Genomic DNA, 21222 nt, shown 5'->3' with positions numbered 1-21222 from the left:
TTGGTGCATATTCCGATCAAGCAAAATAATACACAATAAAAATGTCAGGTCGGCCCAGCAGGAACTGAGATAGGAAAGAAAAGCCATAATCAAAGGATATAGACCTGATCCATTTGAAATGAATAAATCAATTCAGTATTCAGGTTTCTTCTACGTTTTATTAGAAAAGCAAGGCCACTCTTTTTAAAGTTCAAATGTGTGATTAAGTGTTTAATTTGTCAATTAGTTCTAAGAGGAAACTAGTAACCGCATGCTAACGTACCATGAACCTGCTGCTTACTAAAACATTACACATGTATCACTTGCCTAATTATTACATAATACAGACACATTTTCCTTTTTCTTGGAATGTATTTAAGCATGACTAATCCACTGAAAGGTATTTAAAAAAATACAATTCCAGTTCTTTCTAAAACCATCAAGACAAAAGGAACAATCAGATTAACAGGTGACTGAAAAACAAATATGTTAGTTTGCCTCATTAGCCCTACTGCATCAAAGGACCGTTTGTTGTACCTACTGTACTGATTTCGGTGGCCGCGCATAGTGCATGTGACCGTGGAAAAAGCAGGTATTTTATATATTTGGGAACAGTCTGTGAGAGCCTTGTGGAGACAATCCCAGCCTGCTGTTTATATCAGAGGACAGCCCTTTTAACCTTTTTAGAACTAATCATGTTTGGGTGTCCTCTCTCTCTCTATGTCCTCTATCAAAATATACCATTTGCTCTAGTACTTGACTTTGTTTACCATATAAACACTTAAAGAAATAGGCCCAAATATGTTTGGATCTGACCTCCTTGGCCTGTTTGTTTCTGTTATCTCGTCAGTAACCATTCTTACAAGGGTGGGGGTTAGAGAGACACACCCGTCACCGTAAGGTCTGTGATAGTGAAGCAGATACAGTGCAATGGCTGAAGCCATACTGGTGAGTTTAAAATGGTCAGCACTGAATGTTATATGTTGGGATGTTGACACAGCTGTATACAAATTGGTGGATGCACAATAATCAAAATCTGACCTTGTGCCCCCTCTGCACTCTGCAGTGTCTTTGAGGCACAGAGGTAGAAGATGTTGAATAGGATAAGAAGGTAACAAAATGAGAAGAGTATGAAAGGGGGCTTAAAAGCAATTCAGAAGTTTGCTTCAACACACCAGAGGAAAAACCGCTATAGAAAGAACAGCAGATTACTGACCCACAATATTAGAACAATTAAACTCAAGAGACAAAGAGCTTCCTTCATAGATGTCTCATGCAACTACGGGATACAATGACCAATAACACACTTTGTTCAAATAATGTAAATGTTTAGTTTGTTTTAAGGAAAACCCTATTCCCTCAGTGTTGTCTTTATTTAGGAGACACAGAGAGAACTGTGAGAAAGAAAAAAAAAAAAAACCTGGCCGGATTGAAACAGAGTTGTACAACAGAGGTAATGGCTACAGAGGCAAATGAACACTTATTCTACATCTGATGACATTATTTACAGTATTTGACTAAATTAAAGTTATTTAGTAGGTTGCATCTCTAACTCAGTCTGGTTTGGCCTACTAAACCTGGCACTGTGACTACAGGATAATCTTAAGAGGCAGTGGGTGGATGGATGGCAACATGATAATCTTTTAGGCAGTGGACAACACTCTTCATTTAGGAAATGGCCAGAATACGTCTTGGCAACCTGCTCTATCCTTTCTCAGACGGAGGGTGTGAGTGTGTGTGTGAGAATATGAGAAAGATCACTGCATGGGGAAAGCTGGGAGGGATGAAAGGAAAAGATCTGCTGAGGGCAAATTTCCATTCTGCCAAAGTCTGGGGAAAAAAAACCTTCACCCTGCCCAACAGTTACATCACAATGACCCTCATAACATAATTCTCGCTTTCTCAGGAGTCTGTGCTGCCTCGTTGTCATTAAGAAGACCAGCATCCTCTACACTTTAAAGGCATCTCAAGACAGCGATTGTGAAACAACCTATTGGTTAATAAGTAACATTGCAAGTGTTTTGTTAACATACCACAGCTGAATACGTGAAATGCAGCCTGTATCCAGTGGTCAGTGTTCAGGAATTGGTCAATGAACAGGTATGTTAAACAAACTTGGAACTACATGTTGATCTATGAATAGTAAAAACATGCCAGGGTGCCCTCTGGTGTTTGGATAGAATAATACCATCAACTCCAGACAAAATTCATTAACCTTAACCTGGGGACAAGTCACATTACAAGCTTCTCAAGAAGCGCTGAATAACTGTGTAATCCTTGTTTCAACATTTTTACAAGTCAACATGTGACGGCCGTTTAACTCAAAGTGTTTACCAGACTCTAGCTGAACAGAGATGAAACCGTGCAAGCCCAAAAGTTGGCAGATGAGCAGAAGGGACAAATCACTTTTGCACACCGCAAGACATGTCTGCTGAATAACTTAACCTTTGTCATAAAATAAACACATTCAGGTTAAATATTCAATGTCTTTATAGCAATGCATGAGGGTTAAACACTACATACAGCATGTTCATTTTTTAATTTTAACCCCAAATCTTCCACCTTGTTTCAAACACAATACAATAAAAGACTGTTGTGATTAAAGTATACAAAGTGCTGCTACATTGTAATATGCCATACACAAATGTGGAGTTTCACAGATGAAAATACTACATTAAGGTTTTGAATTTGTTAGTTTAAATTCCAGCTTTGTTTAATGTTGCCTGCCACACAAAGAAAAGTTTGAAGAAATCCTCCGTGGGTGCTATCCTGATTTCTCCCCCTTCAAGAACTGGAATGGTCGATAGTCTAAAGAGTTCTGACCTTTGATCTTCTGCGTGAGAAGCATTTTTGGGTTTAAGTGCACACAATTGGACAGTTATCTCATTCAAATGTGATAAAAATCTTTCTTCATACTTTCAGTTTACAGTATAGATTAATAAAGCAAGTTGGTAAATGCCTATTTTCATCTTGCTCTGTTTCCTCTGATAATATCTGGAAGCAAACTCTGGATCAGTAACTGTATTCACAACTGTAAGGTAGCGGAGGTCTGTGACATTGCGTTGTAAATGAAAGTGTTGTTGAAGGGCACAAACTGGTGGCTGATGATCTTGATGGCCTCTTGAGCAGCAGATCCTAAAGAAACCCCATTGAAAAAGGATAAATAAACATCTTGGAGTTATTAGCACTGTACAGGTGAGATATGCTGTCTTAGGTTTACATTCATGTAGAAAGCTAAAATATTACCTCCCAAAAAAGCAGCAACTGTGTGTGGCTCTGCTGCACCATATCGACAGCTGCATATTATGAAGAAAAAAAAAGATCATAATTATTTGGCACAGTCTTTAACAACCAGTCCAATCAGTAAACCCAGCAGTGGCCATGACTCACAACTCATGGATGTAATCGTCTTTGATGTTGACGTTGAGGCTGTACTCCTGCAGTAAGCTGTTCACACACAGCTTCAGTTTGCTGATGTCGTCCTCCACCTGGTAGTTATAAACCCCTGGTAAGAGAGGACATAAAAAGATGGTGGTAAAAGATGGGGAACTGAGACTCATAAAATCCTTTTATTTCTATATACTGGCATCAGGAGGAAAAATGTACATTATTCTGCAGAATAAAATCAGACTATGATATGTTTGATTTTATGAAGCTGGAAGGTTTCAAGTCAGTTACATGGGAGGAGTTTCACATCTTGTTCAAGTCTTTCAAGAACGACCAGTATGATCCTTGGCCGTACCTGGGTAGCGGGAGTGCTGCTGATAGAAGCGATCAACAGCGCGAAACATGAGGTAGAACACCATCTCGCTATCTGGATTGTCCATGCTTGAGGCTGAGGACACACAGCTAACGTTAATAGGCGATTATGCTTTACGCTTACCAGGAAACAAACAAATAACAATAAACAAGACTGAACAGTTCAATAAGAAAGGACATTCATCTCCAACTTACTGATTTCATCTTTGTTTACTGAATCCACACTATATTCTTCAGCCAGAGATCTGCAGCGCACCACCCTCAGAAAGAATGCGTTTTTACCTAGACACCAACACAAATGCTTACAGTTAGCAATACACTTATTGCAGGAGCATACAGTGACAGCATTACAAATCTTAATCTGTCTGTGCTCAGAGAAATGAAAACTTTTGAAGTCAGAGAAGGCTACCCATGACAGACATGGAGCAAGACAAGTGCTGCTACATTAGTAACAAAATGTTACTGGTGAAAATACAGTGTGAGGCAGTTTCAATTCACATACACGTTTGTCTAAAAGGTCCTCAGTAGGTACGTTTATATGGATAAGACACTAACTGCCATGAATAATCAGATCCGACAGTGTAATTAATTAGTGCATTATTTGAAGCAGATATTTTTACCAATTTCCAGGCGTAACATAACATGTGAAAATGTACTTAGAAGATTAGAAGCGTGACATAATGAAACCCCAACTCTGCATCATAATACAAAATAAATGCCTCTAAAAACTATTTATATAGTATATACAGTATTTGGAAAGCATGTTGCATTAATCAAGTTGAATTGCATGCATGTTAACTGTATACTTCATAATACTTACAGAACAGTTTGATGTCCTTTTCAGAGATGCTCTCTGGTGGCTGGTGGAAAGGAAAAGGTAATTTCAGTGGAAATCCATTTTCAGTCAAATGAATTGTAATATTTATATGTAATAGTCATATTTTGACTAGTTCAGGGCAAAACCTATCAAAAGTTGCCAACCGCCAATTCTGTTGTAGGTCTGAACAGTTTATCACAGATTTGGTTTCCAGAGTTAGTTAAACTTGTTTGGATGCAGTTGTAGGATGTTTTTTTTTGTAGGGGCACATCACATATTTCTTTTGACTAGCGTTTACTGGATAGATGTCCCTATATTAACCCTCTAAGCAGCTAATTGTTAGCCTTTGATTGTTGCCACAACAGTAAGATTGTCCCATTGATTTTAAAGTTCCTGCTGCTATACATCAAATCGAGTGCTTCCTAGTCACACCTCATTAATCTGACCTATCAAACATTTATTTTGGATAGAAATTAACTGATTTAATTAAGCCCTAAATACAAACCCAGACTTCTTATTCAGTGACTACATGGCTACAGCATACCTTCCCAACAGACTGCAATAGACGTTCTACATGCTTAGAAACAGCTGATGCATCCTGCATGGCCTTTTCTCTGTAACTGAAAAAAGGCACAAAAATGAACAGCAACACAAAACTAACATTATTAAATCATGCACTGTTAGAAAGAAAGATATAGAACCGAATGTACTGTTGGATAAGATAACGAAGTACTTTTCTGTTGCTCTCGTGCCCTCTACAAATCTATCACCCATATATTCCCCACTTACACATTTTGGAGGTTGATGAATTTCTGAGAGTCTGCGATCATATCTGGGATGGTTCCCCGTACAGGTAGACTTCCATTGCCTTCCTTGAGAGCAAACTCCTTGACAGCTTGCAGCATCACCCAGAAGGACGGGCTCTGGTGAACACGCACCAACAGAACACAAGCAACCACCTCAAAAACAACTTATCTGAAACTATGATTATAACTAATGTGTGTACTTTTTAAAAACATTCTCAGAAGAAAAAGTCAAAACCTGTGATGTGATGTTGTTACACTGCTCACAATTGAAGAGGTCTTCAACAGCACTAGGAATCTGCAGAAACAAGAGACGTTACTAGACGAGTCTCACTGGACTTGACTGTTAACTGTGACACTATAGATGGAAAAAGTACTCACTTCCCGTACTCAAGTAGAAGTACAGATCCTTTTGTTAAAAATTACTCTGAATACTCTAAATTTAATTGTGATTCTGTGAGAATTCACAGATCCAGTTTCTCTTTTTTAATCTTCCCCTGAAAATTTAAAGGAATCTACATGTATGTGTTTTCTTCATTTTCAATCATGTCGGCGTCCATACTAATATGTGCTAACGTTACCGCCATCAAGCCGCAATGATTTGCCGCGAATGAATGCCGCCAAATCTGTCGAGTCGTCTTGTAGTGGTGCGTCAAGTGCAATGTATTTTCCCATCCAATTAGATTGAATTTGGTATAGATGACGCAAATTATTTGAAACTAAATTAACGAGCCAATTTTGTAAAATGTAAGGAGTAGAAAGTACCGATATTCATGTTAAAAATTAGTAAAAGTAAAAAGTTGGCACAAAAATAAATAGTAAAGTAAAAATATCTGAAAAATCTACTTGAGTACAGTAAGAAAAGTATTTGTACTTTGTTACTTCCCATCTCTGAAAACAGACAGGGTTTAAAAGGTGACTTATGTTGAATGGGACACAAGAAAACTCTTAAAATTTGTCATTTGTCATGTCTTGTCTGTCGGAGTCTGATGCAAGGAGTATTTGTTTGTGTCATATGTCTGATGTCTTGTCATAAAGTGCCTTGCGATTGTGCCGCAAACCCAACTGCCCCACGGGGACAATAAAGTTATCTACTACTACTACTACTAAAACCCTAAGAGTATTTGAGATCCGGCACCTTGGTTGGATTTAAAGCAGTATTGACATTCTTAATAGCTTCCTCAAAGTTTTCTTCATCCTCTGGGACACCATTTTCCTTCTTCAGGATCCCTGAAGGAAATAAAATCACAGATAGGTTTGCATTATACAGCCAAGTCACTGCATTTAGGCAAATGCAATCTAGAGGTCCACAAATACCTTCTCGAATGAACTGTCTAAAGGCCTCTTTCTCCTTGTAATTTTTCGGTGGCTGACAGTTGTGCTACAACGACAAAAGTAGAGTGACGTTTTATTGTACAGAAACACCAACAAAAGTAGTCAGGCATTAATATCAGTGATGGTGAATTTGTCTTGGCACAGAAAATGTACGGTACCTCACTGAGCCATTTCTCCAGGTGTTTAGCAACAATAATAATCCACGGCGTGTGACTGTGGTCCTGCGGATTAAATAAAGAATGCAGAGGAGAACTATCAGCTGTGTAAAACTGACATAGTTTAAACTGACTAATGACCACAGACAAATGTGCTGACCCCAAAGTACAAACCTTTTTGTCCATGCTGTCAAGGTCGTACGACTGAATGTGGTTCTTGAATTCGGCAAAAGGCTGGTATAACCTCAGGTCCTCCAAGGCATTGTCCGGGTGGGATTCAATCACTGAAGCGGTAAAATGTCAATATTCCTTTTTAAAAATTCAAATTTTACATAGAAACTACAAGCCACAGTAAAATGACGATGTTCTAAAAAGAATAATCTCATGTAAATACTCATGACTATAGAGGGTGAGTTATGAAATGCTATTTATCACAGTACTGCATTAGCAATTTCATGGGTTCATGCTCCACTGTGAACTGAACGCATTACACATGTATAAATATGACAAATTAAAAGTTATTATTATTTAATGTGTAACCGTGTCATAATATGATTAGTAGAATCAAAGTGAAATGCTGTTGAACTAACCTGTATGCTCCTGCACCGCTAGTCTCATGTAGCCGATCAGGCCGTAGCTTTTACAGACTAGGAAAGGGACAGAGGCACTCCACAGAACTGAGCCTAGCCTCAGACATGTGCTGTTGGATTTGAGAGAAGATTTTCCAAAATTAATTTGGCAGAAAATATTGTTAATAAAAAAGGCAATTAAAAAATAAGGTTTCTACAAAAGAAGTAAATCATTTCTATACATTTAAAGGTGGCAATCTTCATTATATTGCACAGATATTTTCTTTGAAATTACAGTAAAAATACTAGTTCAGCATACTTTATATTGCTAAGATCATTAACTCATTTGTTATAATGAAATTTGGAAGTAAAGAACTATATCTTATACCTTTCTGGCAATTGGACACCGATCACTATGGTAAACCTGTGGAAAAACTCTGGATCGTTGTCTAGAAGCTTGTCTGGACTCTGCAGGTGTAACAGAAAATACAAGAGGGATCTCTGTCACTATCAGAGCGATGATACCGATCAATACATTTACATATTTACACAGCGCATATTCAATACCTTCCTACTGAAACATCACTGGTTACTGTTGTGAAAACATCTGTGGCACCATGTCAAAACCTAAACAATACCAACCTCCTCTACAAAGTTTCCAGAGACATCACTGTTAAGTTCTTGTAGCAGCTCAGTGGCAGCCTGTGCTCTGTTCTGCAACATACATAAAAACTAAGGTCAGGGCTAATACAAATGTGCAAATACAATGCATTTATATGATGTATTATTCTAAAAAGAATATTAAAAATGACTTTATGAATTACCAAGGGGGGAGAGGTGCAGATGTAGGTAGCCAAAACAGGATAGGAAATAGTGTGTCTGTGTGCGCGCACTTGCAAATGTTCATAAAACATAATGAATTTATTTTAGCAAAACATACCTTTCCAATGCTGTTGTTGCTAAGGAAAAAGCTGCAAAACAAGATCAAGAGGTCAACCTTGAACACACAAGTAAAACTAACACATATTCGTTATAGCTTAGATCAACTTTTCAAAAAAAATAAGTGCTGTCTTACTTGTTTCCAACATCTTCCCCAGAGACTGTGTGTCCATCCACTATGGTGAATGCTCCAATACCTGACAAAGAGATGAATGCATTCAATAAGAAAGATGCTTTTAAATCAGTACCTGCTGCACCGACACAGAGCCACAGCTGGTTTTACCTGGAAGCACGAGGTTCTTCAGTATCTCTGTTCCAGTTGCTGTGGCGTTGATGAGACAAACATGTGCATTCTCCAGTGATTCTTGACCATGGTCACCCCACAGTCTGAAACATACAGTAACATGGACATGTGTTGCCACTTAGTGATACAAGCCATCCTCCACCGCTGTAAAAACACAGCGAGCCTCTTTGCAGGAATGACTTAGCTAGCTAGTGCTGTGACAGCTTCAATAGCTTTGACTTATGCTACCATGTTACTTGCTTAACCATCAAACACATTGAATATGAATGATTTCAGTGACGGCTGTCATTAGAAAAGCTGGTGGTTATGATGAACGTGCAAAAAAACAATCATATTACCATATTAACCGTATAGCTAATAGCTGCTGTTTTTTACATAGCTAACGCTAACTAACGTTGGCACTGCTGCCCCAACAATGTTTCTGCTGTGTCCTCTCAAAAGAAATGCGCTCAACATTTAGCTAAAATATCATAAGTTATCTGTGAGATCTACGATCTAGTTTACATTTACCTGAGTTGTCTGTCGTATTTCTGTTCTTTGGAGGCTTTAGTGGCTGCCATAGTAGCTATATTTGTATATTTCCAATGTCTACAGACCAGTGACTGTAAAAAGCTACGGACGCATTTTAACTTCCTCAATGACAGATTCGACACAAACATTCGCCCGTGAAAATTCAGCTGCACACTTTCGACACAAATTCTGACTCATGTAATGGAGACCTGAACTGGCATAAGGTTGTTAAATTGTGAAAGCCTATAAATAATGTGTCAGTACGACAAGCTTCTTGAAACTTTCCTGCAAATTTACTGAATATATAGCCTACTGTAAAAAATAAAACGTGTTGGAGACTGCGGTGTGCGTAGACCTCCCGGAGGAAGGGGGCAAACAAACAAAGGAGCAGCATCCATGGATGATAATTATATTAACGATATCTCGCATCTCAGCGGATCTCCCTCAAGATGCTGAGCTAAATCTGACAAGTGGGAACTTCGTGGACATTTGTGGCAACCAGAGCAGCAATTATGATATTGTTTTAAAGTTACTCTTTGATATCCAGAAGTGGATGCATTCATGGGTTTCATAATTAGTAACGTTAGGCTAGCCAATAATAATAATAGGCTAATAATAATAATAATAATACTAATAATAATAATAATAATCAAACAGCTAGCCGAACATTAATAATTATTTCCATAATCAATTAATCTGGAGGTTATTTTCTCAATCCATCATCTATTCTATATCATTACATTTTCATTGATTTGATCTTATCGTGTGTGTGTGTGTGTGTGTGTGTGTGTGTGTGTGTGTGTGTGTGTGAATGTGTGTGTGTGTGTGTGTATGTGTGTATGTGTGTGTGTTTGTGTGTGTGTTTGTGTGTGTGTGTGTGTGTGTGTGTGTGTGTGTGTGTGTGTGTGTGTGTGTGTGTGTGTGTGTGTGTGTGTGTGTGTGTGTGTGTGTGTGTGGGGGCGTGTCAAGAAGGGATAATTGCCAGTCCCCTTCAGCCACTACATAAACTTCATCAATAGCTGCCCCGTGTGATTGCTGACCTTGTCCACGTGCGCACCGGAGTGCGGGAGTCAAACACTGAGAGCTTGGCCAGACGTGAATCCACTAAACGTTACGGGGACAATGACAGGGAATCCCTGGGGATATGGAAAACAGGACGGTAAGATCTCACAGCATCCAGGCTCCTACTGCTTCCCCATCCATACTGGAGGCATTTTAACCTCTATCCCACAATGCATGTTCAGGCTACTGTTGTTTTCGTTTTGCTGGGGGACATTGCGTGTTTATCCAGTGGAGCAACGCTGTTAATGCGAGATTAGCTACATGCTTAAAGAGACGCCTGCTGTCACCTTTACTGCCTTTCCACCCGATTTGTCCTGGGCTATTGAGTGAGAGACATTGCATTGCCAAGTTGCTCTTTTTTTTACTGTGCTACATTGTTTAGTGTGGATGAGACAGTCTTGAGTGACTTTCACTGATTTATTTTTGATACTTGTGGTCTTTTATTTAGCCTGATGATGATTGCTTTGGAAACAGCCCTTGATCAGTCAGTGTTTTACAGTAGCCTAGCTTTAACTAAGTGGCTGTATTAAATTAGAAACTATTACTGTGCTTTGGAAAGAATGTAATATTTTTTATAGTACATTTGATCATCACCCCATGCATTAGAGCTGAAGGCATACGTGCAGTACTAAGCTGTGGAACATTTTCTGTTCATTGATTATGTTCTTTCTATGCTAAGGTCCTTCTGTATGGCACAAAAACTACCCTGTTGCCGAGGGGGACCGGCAGTCGCCCATTGACATCGTCCCTCATCAGGCTTCACATGACCCCAGTCTGGGTCCGATTGTCCTGAACTACGATAAGTGTACCTCCATCAAAATTGCCAACAATGGACACTCTGTTGTTGTGGAGTTTGAGGACTCTGATGACCGTTCAGGTGAGAAAAAATTGGTCTTTATTTGAGTTTACTTAACAATTCAAGTTGAGTCTTTTTTTTTCTTTTTTAAAGAAAGCAGGGATAGTAACGGCAAGGAACAATGTGCATTGATATGACATGACCTACAACTGTATTAAAAGGTTATTGACTGATTTGTAATTATTGACAGATCACAGTTCAGGGATAATCTGTCTGCACTATACAAGTTTACTTTCAATAAACATACGTTTGAAAGGTGGGATTACCTTTTATTTTTTGAAAAGTGCAAACCTCGCACATAACTGACCATAATCAAAGGTTACACATAAACCCCTGATTATGCTGCAGCCAGCAGTTAACTGTATGAGTATCTGTCTGCTGGACAAGAGATGTAATAACCTCATGTGCTCTCAATGGTTATTATGACCCTATTTGCTTTTATCACTGGGTGGATCCATGTTAACCACCCTGTCATTACCATGAATGATAAGCTCAGAAATGTGGGGCTGTTTGGCTCAGAGCAAGCAAGTAGCTATCACCAAAAGTAATTAATGAAAGAGGAGACCTGTAGGAAAACTAATGCACTTCCTCAGCACTTTTCTGCAGTTCAAATGAGGTACACAAATCCCCTAAGCCTGCTGTTGTCAGTTTGGTCTGGGTGTACACATGCATATATTCACAATCTGAAAGTGTTCTGTGTCACTGTTTTTGTAAGAAAAGGAAGATAGAATAAAATAGATAAAAGCTTCTATTAAGACCGATGTACAATCATTCAAACGTTTAACAATATATCATATTACAATCTCAAAGATCTGACTTTGAATGGGTTAGGTTAATTATAAGGAATGCATTTCTTTCATCAGGAAGTCATTAACGTTAGCATTACCAAAGTCAGGATTTACATTATATCACCTTTAACTACCTGATTTAGCACATCAGTTATTTATAAGTAGCTATCCACTAATCACATTGTATTCTTTACCGTATACCTGATACTATCACAATTTTGCTGTTAACAGATTTCCTTTTACTAAATCACATTGTTCTTGTGGTTAATCTACATCTATATTGTAAGATGGACCAGATAAGTGTTTTTCTTTCTGTGCCATTTATGCCTCCCTAATCTGACCTGGACTGGTGTGACCTGTTTGTCAGAAGGATGTCAGCAGCATCACAATGAATAACAGTCAGATTAGACTGGTGTTCATACCCAGCAGTGTAAGCCATAGGCTCTGAAAACAGTTTATTCTTTTATCTATCTATCTATCTATCTATCTATCTATCTATCTATCTATCTATCTATCTATCTATCTATCTATCTATCTATCTATCTATCTATCTATCTATCTATCTATCGGAGACACAAATAGCCAATTTTATCCTAAATAAAGCAACATTAAAGCTACTTTTAGCTTTCCATTCAAGTCCATTGGCCAACGTGTGTGTGTGTGTGTGTGTGTATATATATATATATATATATATATATATATATATATATATATATATATACAAATATATATATATATACATACATACATACATACATACATACATACATATACATACATACATACATACATACATACATACATACATACATACATTTTCCTTGGCCAATGGACTTGAATGGAAAGCTAAAAGTAGCTTATATATACGTGTGTGTGTATATATATATATATATACATACATACATTTTCGTTGGCCAATGGACTTGAATGGAAAGCTAAAAGTAGCTTTAATGTTGCTTTATTTAGGATAAAATTGGCTATTTGTGTCTCTGACTAAAGCTTGTGCCACAAAGCTCTAATGATCGATTTGTTAGTGAAGAAGGCGACCTTTCTGTTGGTGCTCATGTCTCAGCTTTGAGTTAGGAATTGAATAAAGTATACCAGGTTGACTCATACTGCAGTGTTACCAAACAGTTTGGATGATGCTGCACACAGGATGCCCTCTGCCACGTTCGCCTGGAAAGCCGTTTGTCTAACACCAACAGAGTGGTGTGGGTGAACATTTCTTTCATGTTTTTTTTATTTATTTATTTTTTTAAATCTCGTCTTCTACAGTGATCCAGGGAGGCCCGCTTGGCAACCCCTATAGGCTGAAACAGTTTCACTTCCACTGGGGCGGAAAGGACTGCCATGGGTCTGAGCACACTGTTGCAGGGAATAGCTATGCATCTGAGGTCAGTGTCTGAATACTTCAGTGTGTCCATGTCTAATTACCTAAACACAGAATAACACATTTGTGTCTAAGGTTTGTAGTAAGGTATATGTGGTAACATAATTTTGTATGAAATAAAATCAACAGCTTTGCATGCTAATAATTGGCTTCGTTTTCCATCTGTGTATCAATATTGTATGTGACTTCATTTAATTTAACAAAAAAAGTTTTGTTTCTTTCTGTCTTTCTTTCTTCCTATTTGCCCCCTCCAGCTTCATTTAGTACACTGGAATGCTGTCAAGTACAAGACGTTTGAGGAGGCGGCAACAGCTCCTGACGGCCTTGCTGTCCTCGGCATCTTTTTAGAAGTACGCTAAGATGTTTCTTTTCAGTGCAATCACATTTTCTATCCCTGTGCCCCCTTTCTTCTCCGTTTCATATCAGTGTAACAGTTTCGCAGTTGTTTTTTAGGTCATGGCAACTTGAGCAGAAACAAAGGCAGAATGATGTGTTGCAGTCCAGCAATTCTGCACGCATTCAGAATTTTATCTTTACTTAAAGTGACTATATGTAATTTTTTTTTTTTTTTATGTTTCTGAAGCTCTTTCATTTTTCATATGATGATCTTAAATGACCTGTAACAGCAAACGAGACTAACAGTGAAAAGAATGCTATTTTTATAGTTTTTTCTTTTTTTTCACAGTCACAGAATGATTTGCGGCAGGTAGATGACACTACATTAACACATTCTGAAGGGTCATTTGTTGTAACCCAGGGAAAAGCCTGTGTCCAGCCAGGTAAAAGGAAGCAGGAGATTTCTTTATATAGGCCTAATTGTATTTTAATTTTACAAGTTATCTGTTGTAGTTATGGCTGATACTGTGGCAGGGCCATCGCAGAAAACAAGGAAATTAAACAAAGAACAACTAAAAGCTAATTGGGAAAGTGAAAGAAGATGGGCGATAACGCGAGTCAACTTCGGTCGGGCTTTTAACAGATTATGGGATTGTAAATGATTCAAAACTGACCCAAAATTGGTCCTCAGGTATGTAATCTGTCTATTTCATTCATAAAATAACTTTACAATGTGCGATGTGGTTGTACGCCAGTAGCATAGATTAAATGACACCACCATTCCATTTAGCGCGGATGTTTTACTCCGTGTTTGTGTTGGCCTACTATTTTCTTTTCCCTTGTCCCCCTGTTATGTTACTTGTGTAAAGCGTCCTTGGGTTTCATGAAATGCACTATATAAATCAAAATTATTACATTGGTTGCTACAACAAACTCTTAATACTTTGGCTCGTGACACAGTGACAGTGACACCCGGTTTAGCTCACGAGACATCCAAAGTAGGCTAAGTTAGCGTATGCAACACTTCAAATGCAACGATGCATGTATAACGTATTCTCTTATTGTAAATGAATGAATTTTTGTCTGAGCAAAACATTCATTGCGACTATATGACCTCCCCGTAATGCTAACTCAGTAATCTACAGTGGGCAATAAAGCACTGTAAAGAAAAGACCTTTACGACAACAGGTGTGGTTAAAAACACTACTGCTTTTGTCCAATATGGCCGCTAGAATCAACACAAACTGAAAGTTACATATAGCCACTTTAATTATTTGCATTCTTTTTGTGTACATAAACCATTTCTGCATAGCATGGTAACCAGACTGAATTAATATTTCATTTTACCTCACATTTTAAATCGCTCACACAAATCTAAGATGTGGGCGCTGATTTCAAAAGGTTTTACAAGTTGTACGAGAAAAGGATTAGTCACAAAGCTGAGTACGTGACATCAGTTGTGTGTAGCTGAAAACCTAGTGCTGTTCTGAGTGTTGTGAGGAGAGTATTTGCTCCTTTCACCAGTGTTGTGGTGCTGCAACCTATGTGTTGATATGTGTAAGCTTCAACAAGAATGTAATATTTTGTAGATTATATATAAAGATTTGTTATGGATTCCCTCCAAAAGACACAAATCATATTCAAATCTTGCCTATTACGTAAGACAGGTGACAACCACAGATGGCTCCACACGATCACAGACGTTCTGTACACTGTCAAGTTTAAGGTGAGTACTACGGTTGTTGCTGGATTTTCTTACATGTAGTAATCCTGTGGTTTATGAACTGCTCTCAGTATAAAAGCTGTTGTCTTTGTATTTCCGTTACAGGGCAGTGTCACAGATTTCAAAGGTTTCAACCCCAAGTGCCTTCTGCCCAGCAGCCTCCACTACTGGACCTACCTGGGATCACTGACCACACCCCCCCTGTACGAGAGTGTCACCTGGATCATCGTAAAGGATCCAATCATAGTGTCTGAAAAACAGGTGTATGTTGCAAACATGTTTCTCTGAACACAATACATGCAGGCTTCCAACACGTAAAACACTGTAGTAGTTATTCCTTGTTCCAGGTCATTCATGCACAGTATTAACCCCAATCCATTAGTGGGCAACCCCTCTGGTGATAGATAGATAGATAGATAGATAGATAGATAGATAGATAGATAGATAGATAGATAGATAGATAGATAGATAGATAGATAGATAGATAGATCTCTATCTTGTATATATTTCTTTTTTTTACTACAACTAGATCTACTATCACTACTTAAAAATAGTATAACAGCCAAACCTCTCTCATTCATGATGAATACATTGTGGCCTTAAAGAGAAATAATCATTCAAATAGACAGTTATATCTAAAGTAGGACAGTGATATGATTTTAAACAAAACTGACTATGATTATATTTCCTTGTTTCCTGACTGCACATGTGTGTTCATCTCAAGACTATTACTGATTGCTTTCACATTGTTGTGTAACCAATGATCTGCACACATATTTCTCTCCTCTCAAGTGTGATCTTTTCTCAAAATGTACAGTTTTTAAATATAGAGATCGACTAAAATTACTTTTTGAGTTAAATAACACCGTGGCACACAGTTATCTGGAAACAGAAATTGTATGTTTCATCTGTACAGTAAGTCAGTGGAGCTCAAGGCATTGATGCTGCAGTTGATCAGTCAGTTGTGACATCCATGTTTCCTGGCCTGTATAGTTTTAGGCTAGGCTCCTAGGATCCACTGCCTTCGTGTTGTCAAACCACAGTTGAGCATCACTACATCAGTATGCCAGTAGGTGTGGGGGTGGGTGGGAGGTGATGGGGCTTACCTATGTGCTGTAGCATGTCCAGAAATGTACTGTTTGAGTATGGTGCTATATTTACAGGCCAGAACAGAAGGCATCATTCATGGGGGATGCCGTGTTTAGGGTTAACTTCTTTTTATCCACCCCTCTTAGCACTGACTCTTAACGGCACAGTCAGTACACGCTACATTAACACACACATCCTATTACCATTGCGCATATTACAGTACCAGTCAAACGTTTGGACACACTTTCTCATTCAAGTGAATGGGAAAGTGTACCCAAACCTTTGAATCATACTGTATATTAATTGTGAACTTTTGCACATCCAGATTAATATTTAGCACAACCTGAACAAAACTGTAAAGCCTTAAAACCGTTATATTGCTGTATTTATTTATTATTTTTTTATTATTTTTTTTTACATATTTTTATTGTCAAATTTATGTTCTTTAACTGTTGCAGTACTCTGCTCCAGTCAACTGGGACACCAAAGCAAATTTCATGCAAGTGAAAACTTACTTTGGCAATAAATCTTTTTCTGATTCTGAAATTAATCAGAAAATGTAGGTCTGGTATATTGTTGACAAGTTAAGGTGAGTAACCAGATTTCTGCAGCACATATGCCTTCCAGGTCCACCTGTGAGTTGGCCCTGTGGCGACTGCTGCCAGCCTCTGGATTATACTTGCACACTGTGTTGATCTTTTCTAGTCTAGTTCTCCATGTTTAACTCCAGGACTGTACATGAGGAATCCGGTTTTAATGACAGTGGCACCTCGAGTGTAGCTGTGACTGGTCCGCCTGTAAACCCATGTGCGTAACATAGCTGGGGGTGAGGCGTAAGCTGGGCAACTGGCCTCACAACCTATGACTCCAGGCCTCAAGCCTTTGATCCCTTCCAGCTGATTATCTTGACGGATGGGTGAGTGGATGGGTGCAGGGCTTTAATTGAGAAATGCTTACATGGAGATCCAGCAGGGAAAAGCCCTTATATAACAGGGTATTATTTTGTTTTTCATTTCCCCTCACAATGGACATGGAGCTAAAAGAGAAATACCAAAAAGAGGGTGTGATGTGAGGGTAGGTTTACATATTGGAAGTGGCATTAATTAAAGAATAAGTCAGGTAATATTCAATATATTTCTTGTTATCAAATGCCATTAAAAGAACATGACAACAATAAATTGATCCTACTTAAATGTATTGTATGTTTAGCCAAAGCTGGATATATCTTATCCCTCTGTGCCATAGAGCTCCATTGTTGTCCAAAAACAACTCAACAAATCAGTGAGTTGAGACACAGCTGCACACACAGGATAGGAAAGTCAAAAAAGTAGTAAGTAAAAAAGACTGAATAATGTCCTGTTGGAAAGACAAAAAAGTCCAGGTGCTCAGGAAGTTCAATCAAATGTTTGAAGGTGCTCTTTGGGATTGTGAATTCAATTAAGTGTAGAGAAAAAGAAAAATCCAAGGCACTCTTCTTCAAAATTATATAAAAAGACTTTGATGGAAAATGTAAAAGACGTAGGGAGAAGCAACCCACTCCTGTTGGCTTTGGTCTTTTAATGGGATATGTTGATAATAGCATACAGAAAAAAATATTATCCTTTAACATGCTTATACCAGTGTCTAGTGTGGAGAAAAGGTGGTGAACAAATCAATTTATTTGCAAAAATATCATTCTGTCTTTCTGTCTCTTCCGATGCAGCTGGGCAAGTTTAGAACGCTTGTGTTCACTGGAGAGGAAGAGGATCAGAGGACACGCATGGAAAACAACTTCAGGCCTCCCCAGCCTCTCAAAGGCAGGAAAGTGCGTTCCTCCAATTAATGTGACCCCAAGACAGCTAAAGATGTCAAGAGAACAAAGGCTCTTTCAGATCACAATGAATGCATTCATTTGATTGTACTTTTTATACCTCATGGTAGCTTATCCTGGGGATTTCTGATATACTTTGGACAGAAGAGTAATTCTCATCACTGCCAGCACATTGAGATTTTTGTGTCCCTCTACTAGTCAGAAGCGAATGGCAGACAGAGGAATCAGTTTTTGAATGATTTAGGAAAAAAACAAAAAGGGATGTTTTGAAGCAATATAATATTATGACTTTGCAGGTTTGTTATTTGACTACTATGTGGTATTTGGAGATATTATAATAACTATATGTTAGTGAAGATTCAAAGGCTGGATGTGTCCATAGCTGTTTAAGGAAAACAAGTTTTGCTGAGACAAGCTCTTGCAAGGTGCTATTACTGTATATGTAACTATTCTATGCAACTATTAAGTCTGTATACCCTCACAGCCTGTTTGTTTGCAGACTGGTGTCACACCACTCTGATGTCTGCAGATTCAAGGCCTCAGCCTCCTTACTGATCCCAAATGATACCCCGTTGATCCAGCCTGTTGCTGGTGGATTCCCAGTCCTTGTGCCATAGATCCCTTCCAGTCCAACAATCCCAACTGGAGGTGGGATTGGATTAGCGCGGTGTTTGCTTAAACTGCTCTGTTTGGCCATGACGTCGTAGGGCATCAAAGTCTCAGGTCTTTTAAACTTGACTTTAGAGCTCAAGAGACTTAGATATTCACCACCAGCAGGTATTATTTTTAGCATGCTCTCTAGATTCAACAAAAGCCTGTGTTTACAACTATTTCTCATTTAGGATTCATTAAACTCCAGCAGCCCTAACGAGGGGACAATGAATTCAATATTTCAATCAAACTCAGAATCTTTGTCTTCAAACTGCATCCTATCTGAGGTGTCGCAATTTCCTGGTCACGTGTTTCTACTATGCAGGAGGTGACGCACATTTCTATTAAGAGCTCACCTCTGTAAGACAAACAAATGCACAGTCCAGTATGCAAATGCCTGACAAAGGCCCTGTTGTCTCACTTGGTGAGTTATGGCAGCTTTTTGTAATGCTCGTTCTTTTTTAGATGGACTTGGATTTTACTAATACAGCGGTATGGCCGGGAAAAACTTTTGTTCACATACAGTATAAACGCACACATTAACAATGGCACCTCACTTATGATTGTTTTATGTTGTTGATGTGAAAGAACATTCAAATTGTAATTTCTGGATGGTTTGAATATTTTTGTAATGCATGCATTGCTGTGTGTGCTGAATGAAATAAATTTCAAAGTCCTTTTGTTTTACAGTTTTCTTCTCACATTTAAAGCCAATTGTTTTAGACCGACATTTACAGATCATTTGGGATATTCTAACTATGCTTCTGCTATCAACCAAAAAACTGTTGCTTTATTGTGTTGTATTATTTTGGTGTTTGAAAAACAGACAAATGGTAAACAGAAGAGTACAAGCAGACATTTACATTCAAGAAATGCAGTTGGCAATTTATCTTCTAACTAAAAAACATTATTCACCTCAGTTTAAGGTGCAGAGTCTTGTACCTGCTATCTACAATATATTTTTCGACATTGAAGCAAATGTTCAAACTATCTCACTGATCAGAAGTAGTACTGGTTTCAAGGTAATTAGTAGCCAGGTTTTAGCCTAGAGGAGGTGAGGGACGGAGAGAAGGATGGGCTGTTATCACGGTCAATTATTTACCAACTGTGTTCATTGAGCCGCTTTATTTGGCCCTTAAATTCAGCATGGCAAAGTGTTTATAGTTAATATTATTAACAGACCAATATTGTTAAATAATAAATAATAAATACTGATGGGTTGTGGCTGTAACGTGTAGGGAGGCCATTACATCTGTTTGCTCCTGTACATGTGTTTCTGTCTTGGTTTTCTAAATGGAACGAATAAATAATGTCCTTGTATCAATGATGTAGGCTCTATCCAATAATGAAATAAAGTAGGTATATTTATTCTCATGTACCTCTGACCCTTTTACTGTAAATAAGATACTGTACATAGAGAGAAAAACCCTCCCTGTCAATAAAGTCTGTGGCTACAATATTAGTCCAGTAGATGGCATGATGGAGGTCTATATTGTGTATTCTTATATTCCGTATACTTTTCATACTTCTATACTTGGATTGGGTTTACCAGATGATAATTGTTACAAAACATTTGAATTTAAATGGAGATTAGGTTATTTCATTTAACAGATTTAAGATCAGCAAGATCTGTGTAAGGTTGGATTGTGATGAAAATAAGGTACTTAGGTATTAGTATCTCCCCGAACTGGACTGAGGTTTTTAAAATGATGTAACACAAGCAAACATCTACATGAAACAGAAAAAAGAGACAAGTTATTCAATTACAGTTCAAACATATTGTATTAGAAGAAAATGAAGTCTATTAAACTGGATTTTGTGTTTTCTGTGCTGCTATTTTGACATCTATTTTCCTTTCCATTTTTTCATCTTATTTACACAATGAATTCAGCTTGGGTGGGTCTTCCTGTAGGTGGCAGCAGTGACTGTTTGTTGTATCACATGCAGTGACCTCTGGTTTGCCTTTTACCAGGTACAAGGATTGAATATGAATAAGTAAAAATAAACCACAGACAACTGTACAGCAGCTTGGATACATGGAAATGGCTTCATTTGAAAATGATGTATTTCATAGACAATGGCTGACTACAGCAGAAACACATGTCTCACATCCAAGGAGACAGCATATTTGTTTGCTATCAGTAACACTTGACCTTGCCTTTGTCTGTCCTCCATGCCACTATGTATAAGTATTGTTTGAATCAAGAGGTTGCATTACCCCGTCTGGTTTCATTTCCATCTAATTGCTGATGGCTTTGGAAAAATTCAGTATCAGGTTAATGAATAAAGACTGAAAGTGTGTGTGTGTGAAGTATATTTAACACATATTCTCAAATAATCCTTCCAA

The 21222-nt window shown here is 38.1% G+C and overlaps 2 protein-coding genes across 2 annotated transcripts; one reads left to right on the top strand and one right to left on the bottom strand.

Annotated features, from left to right (window-relative positions):
• Window positions 1–2451: 2451 nt before the first annotated feature.
• Window positions 2452–9314, bottom strand: nae1 (nedd8 activating enzyme E1 subunit 1). The gene is made up of 20 exons (XM_039794481.1): window positions 9171–9314; window positions 8640–8743; window positions 8493–8553; window positions 8358–8388; window positions 8060–8131; window positions 7806–7885; window positions 7439–7548; window positions 7023–7132; window positions 6852–6914; window positions 6676–6739; window positions 6497–6588; window positions 5597–5656; window positions 5345–5478; window positions 5100–5175; window positions 4559–4598; window positions 3934–4020; window positions 3722–3814; window positions 3370–3484; window positions 3226–3275; window positions 2452–3114 (listed from the first exon to the last, which is right to left on the bottom strand). The coding sequence occupies exons 1-20, from the start codon at window positions 9218–9220 to the stop codon at window positions 3005–3007; spliced, it is 1602 nt and encodes a 533-aa protein (XP_039650415.1). The 5' UTR covers window positions 9221–9314; the 3' UTR covers window positions 2452–3004.
• An 864-nt stretch (window positions 9315–10178) lies between these two features.
• Window positions 10179–20253, top strand: ca7 (carbonic anhydrase VII). The gene is made up of 7 exons (XM_039794482.1): window positions 10179–10329; window positions 10912–11109; window positions 13152–13270; window positions 13521–13616; window positions 15266–15328; window positions 15431–15586; window positions 18117–20253. Exons 1-7 carry the CDS (start codon window positions 10293–10295, stop codon window positions 18234–18236), a joined length of 789 nt encoding a protein of 262 aa, XP_039650416.1. The 5' UTR covers window positions 10179–10292; the 3' UTR covers window positions 18237–20253.
• Window positions 20254–21222: the final 969 nt, after the last annotated feature.

The sequence above is a fragment of the Perca fluviatilis genome, chromosome 3 (genome assembly GCF_010015445.1).
Source record: "Perca fluviatilis chromosome 3, GENO_Pfluv_1.0, whole genome shotgun sequence".
NCBI classification, from domain to species: Eukaryota; Metazoa; Chordata; class Actinopteri; order Perciformes; family Percidae; genus Perca; species Perca fluviatilis.
The sequence above is the reverse complement of the archived record's forward strand: the minus strand, read 5'-3'. Positions and strand labels throughout refer to the sequence as shown.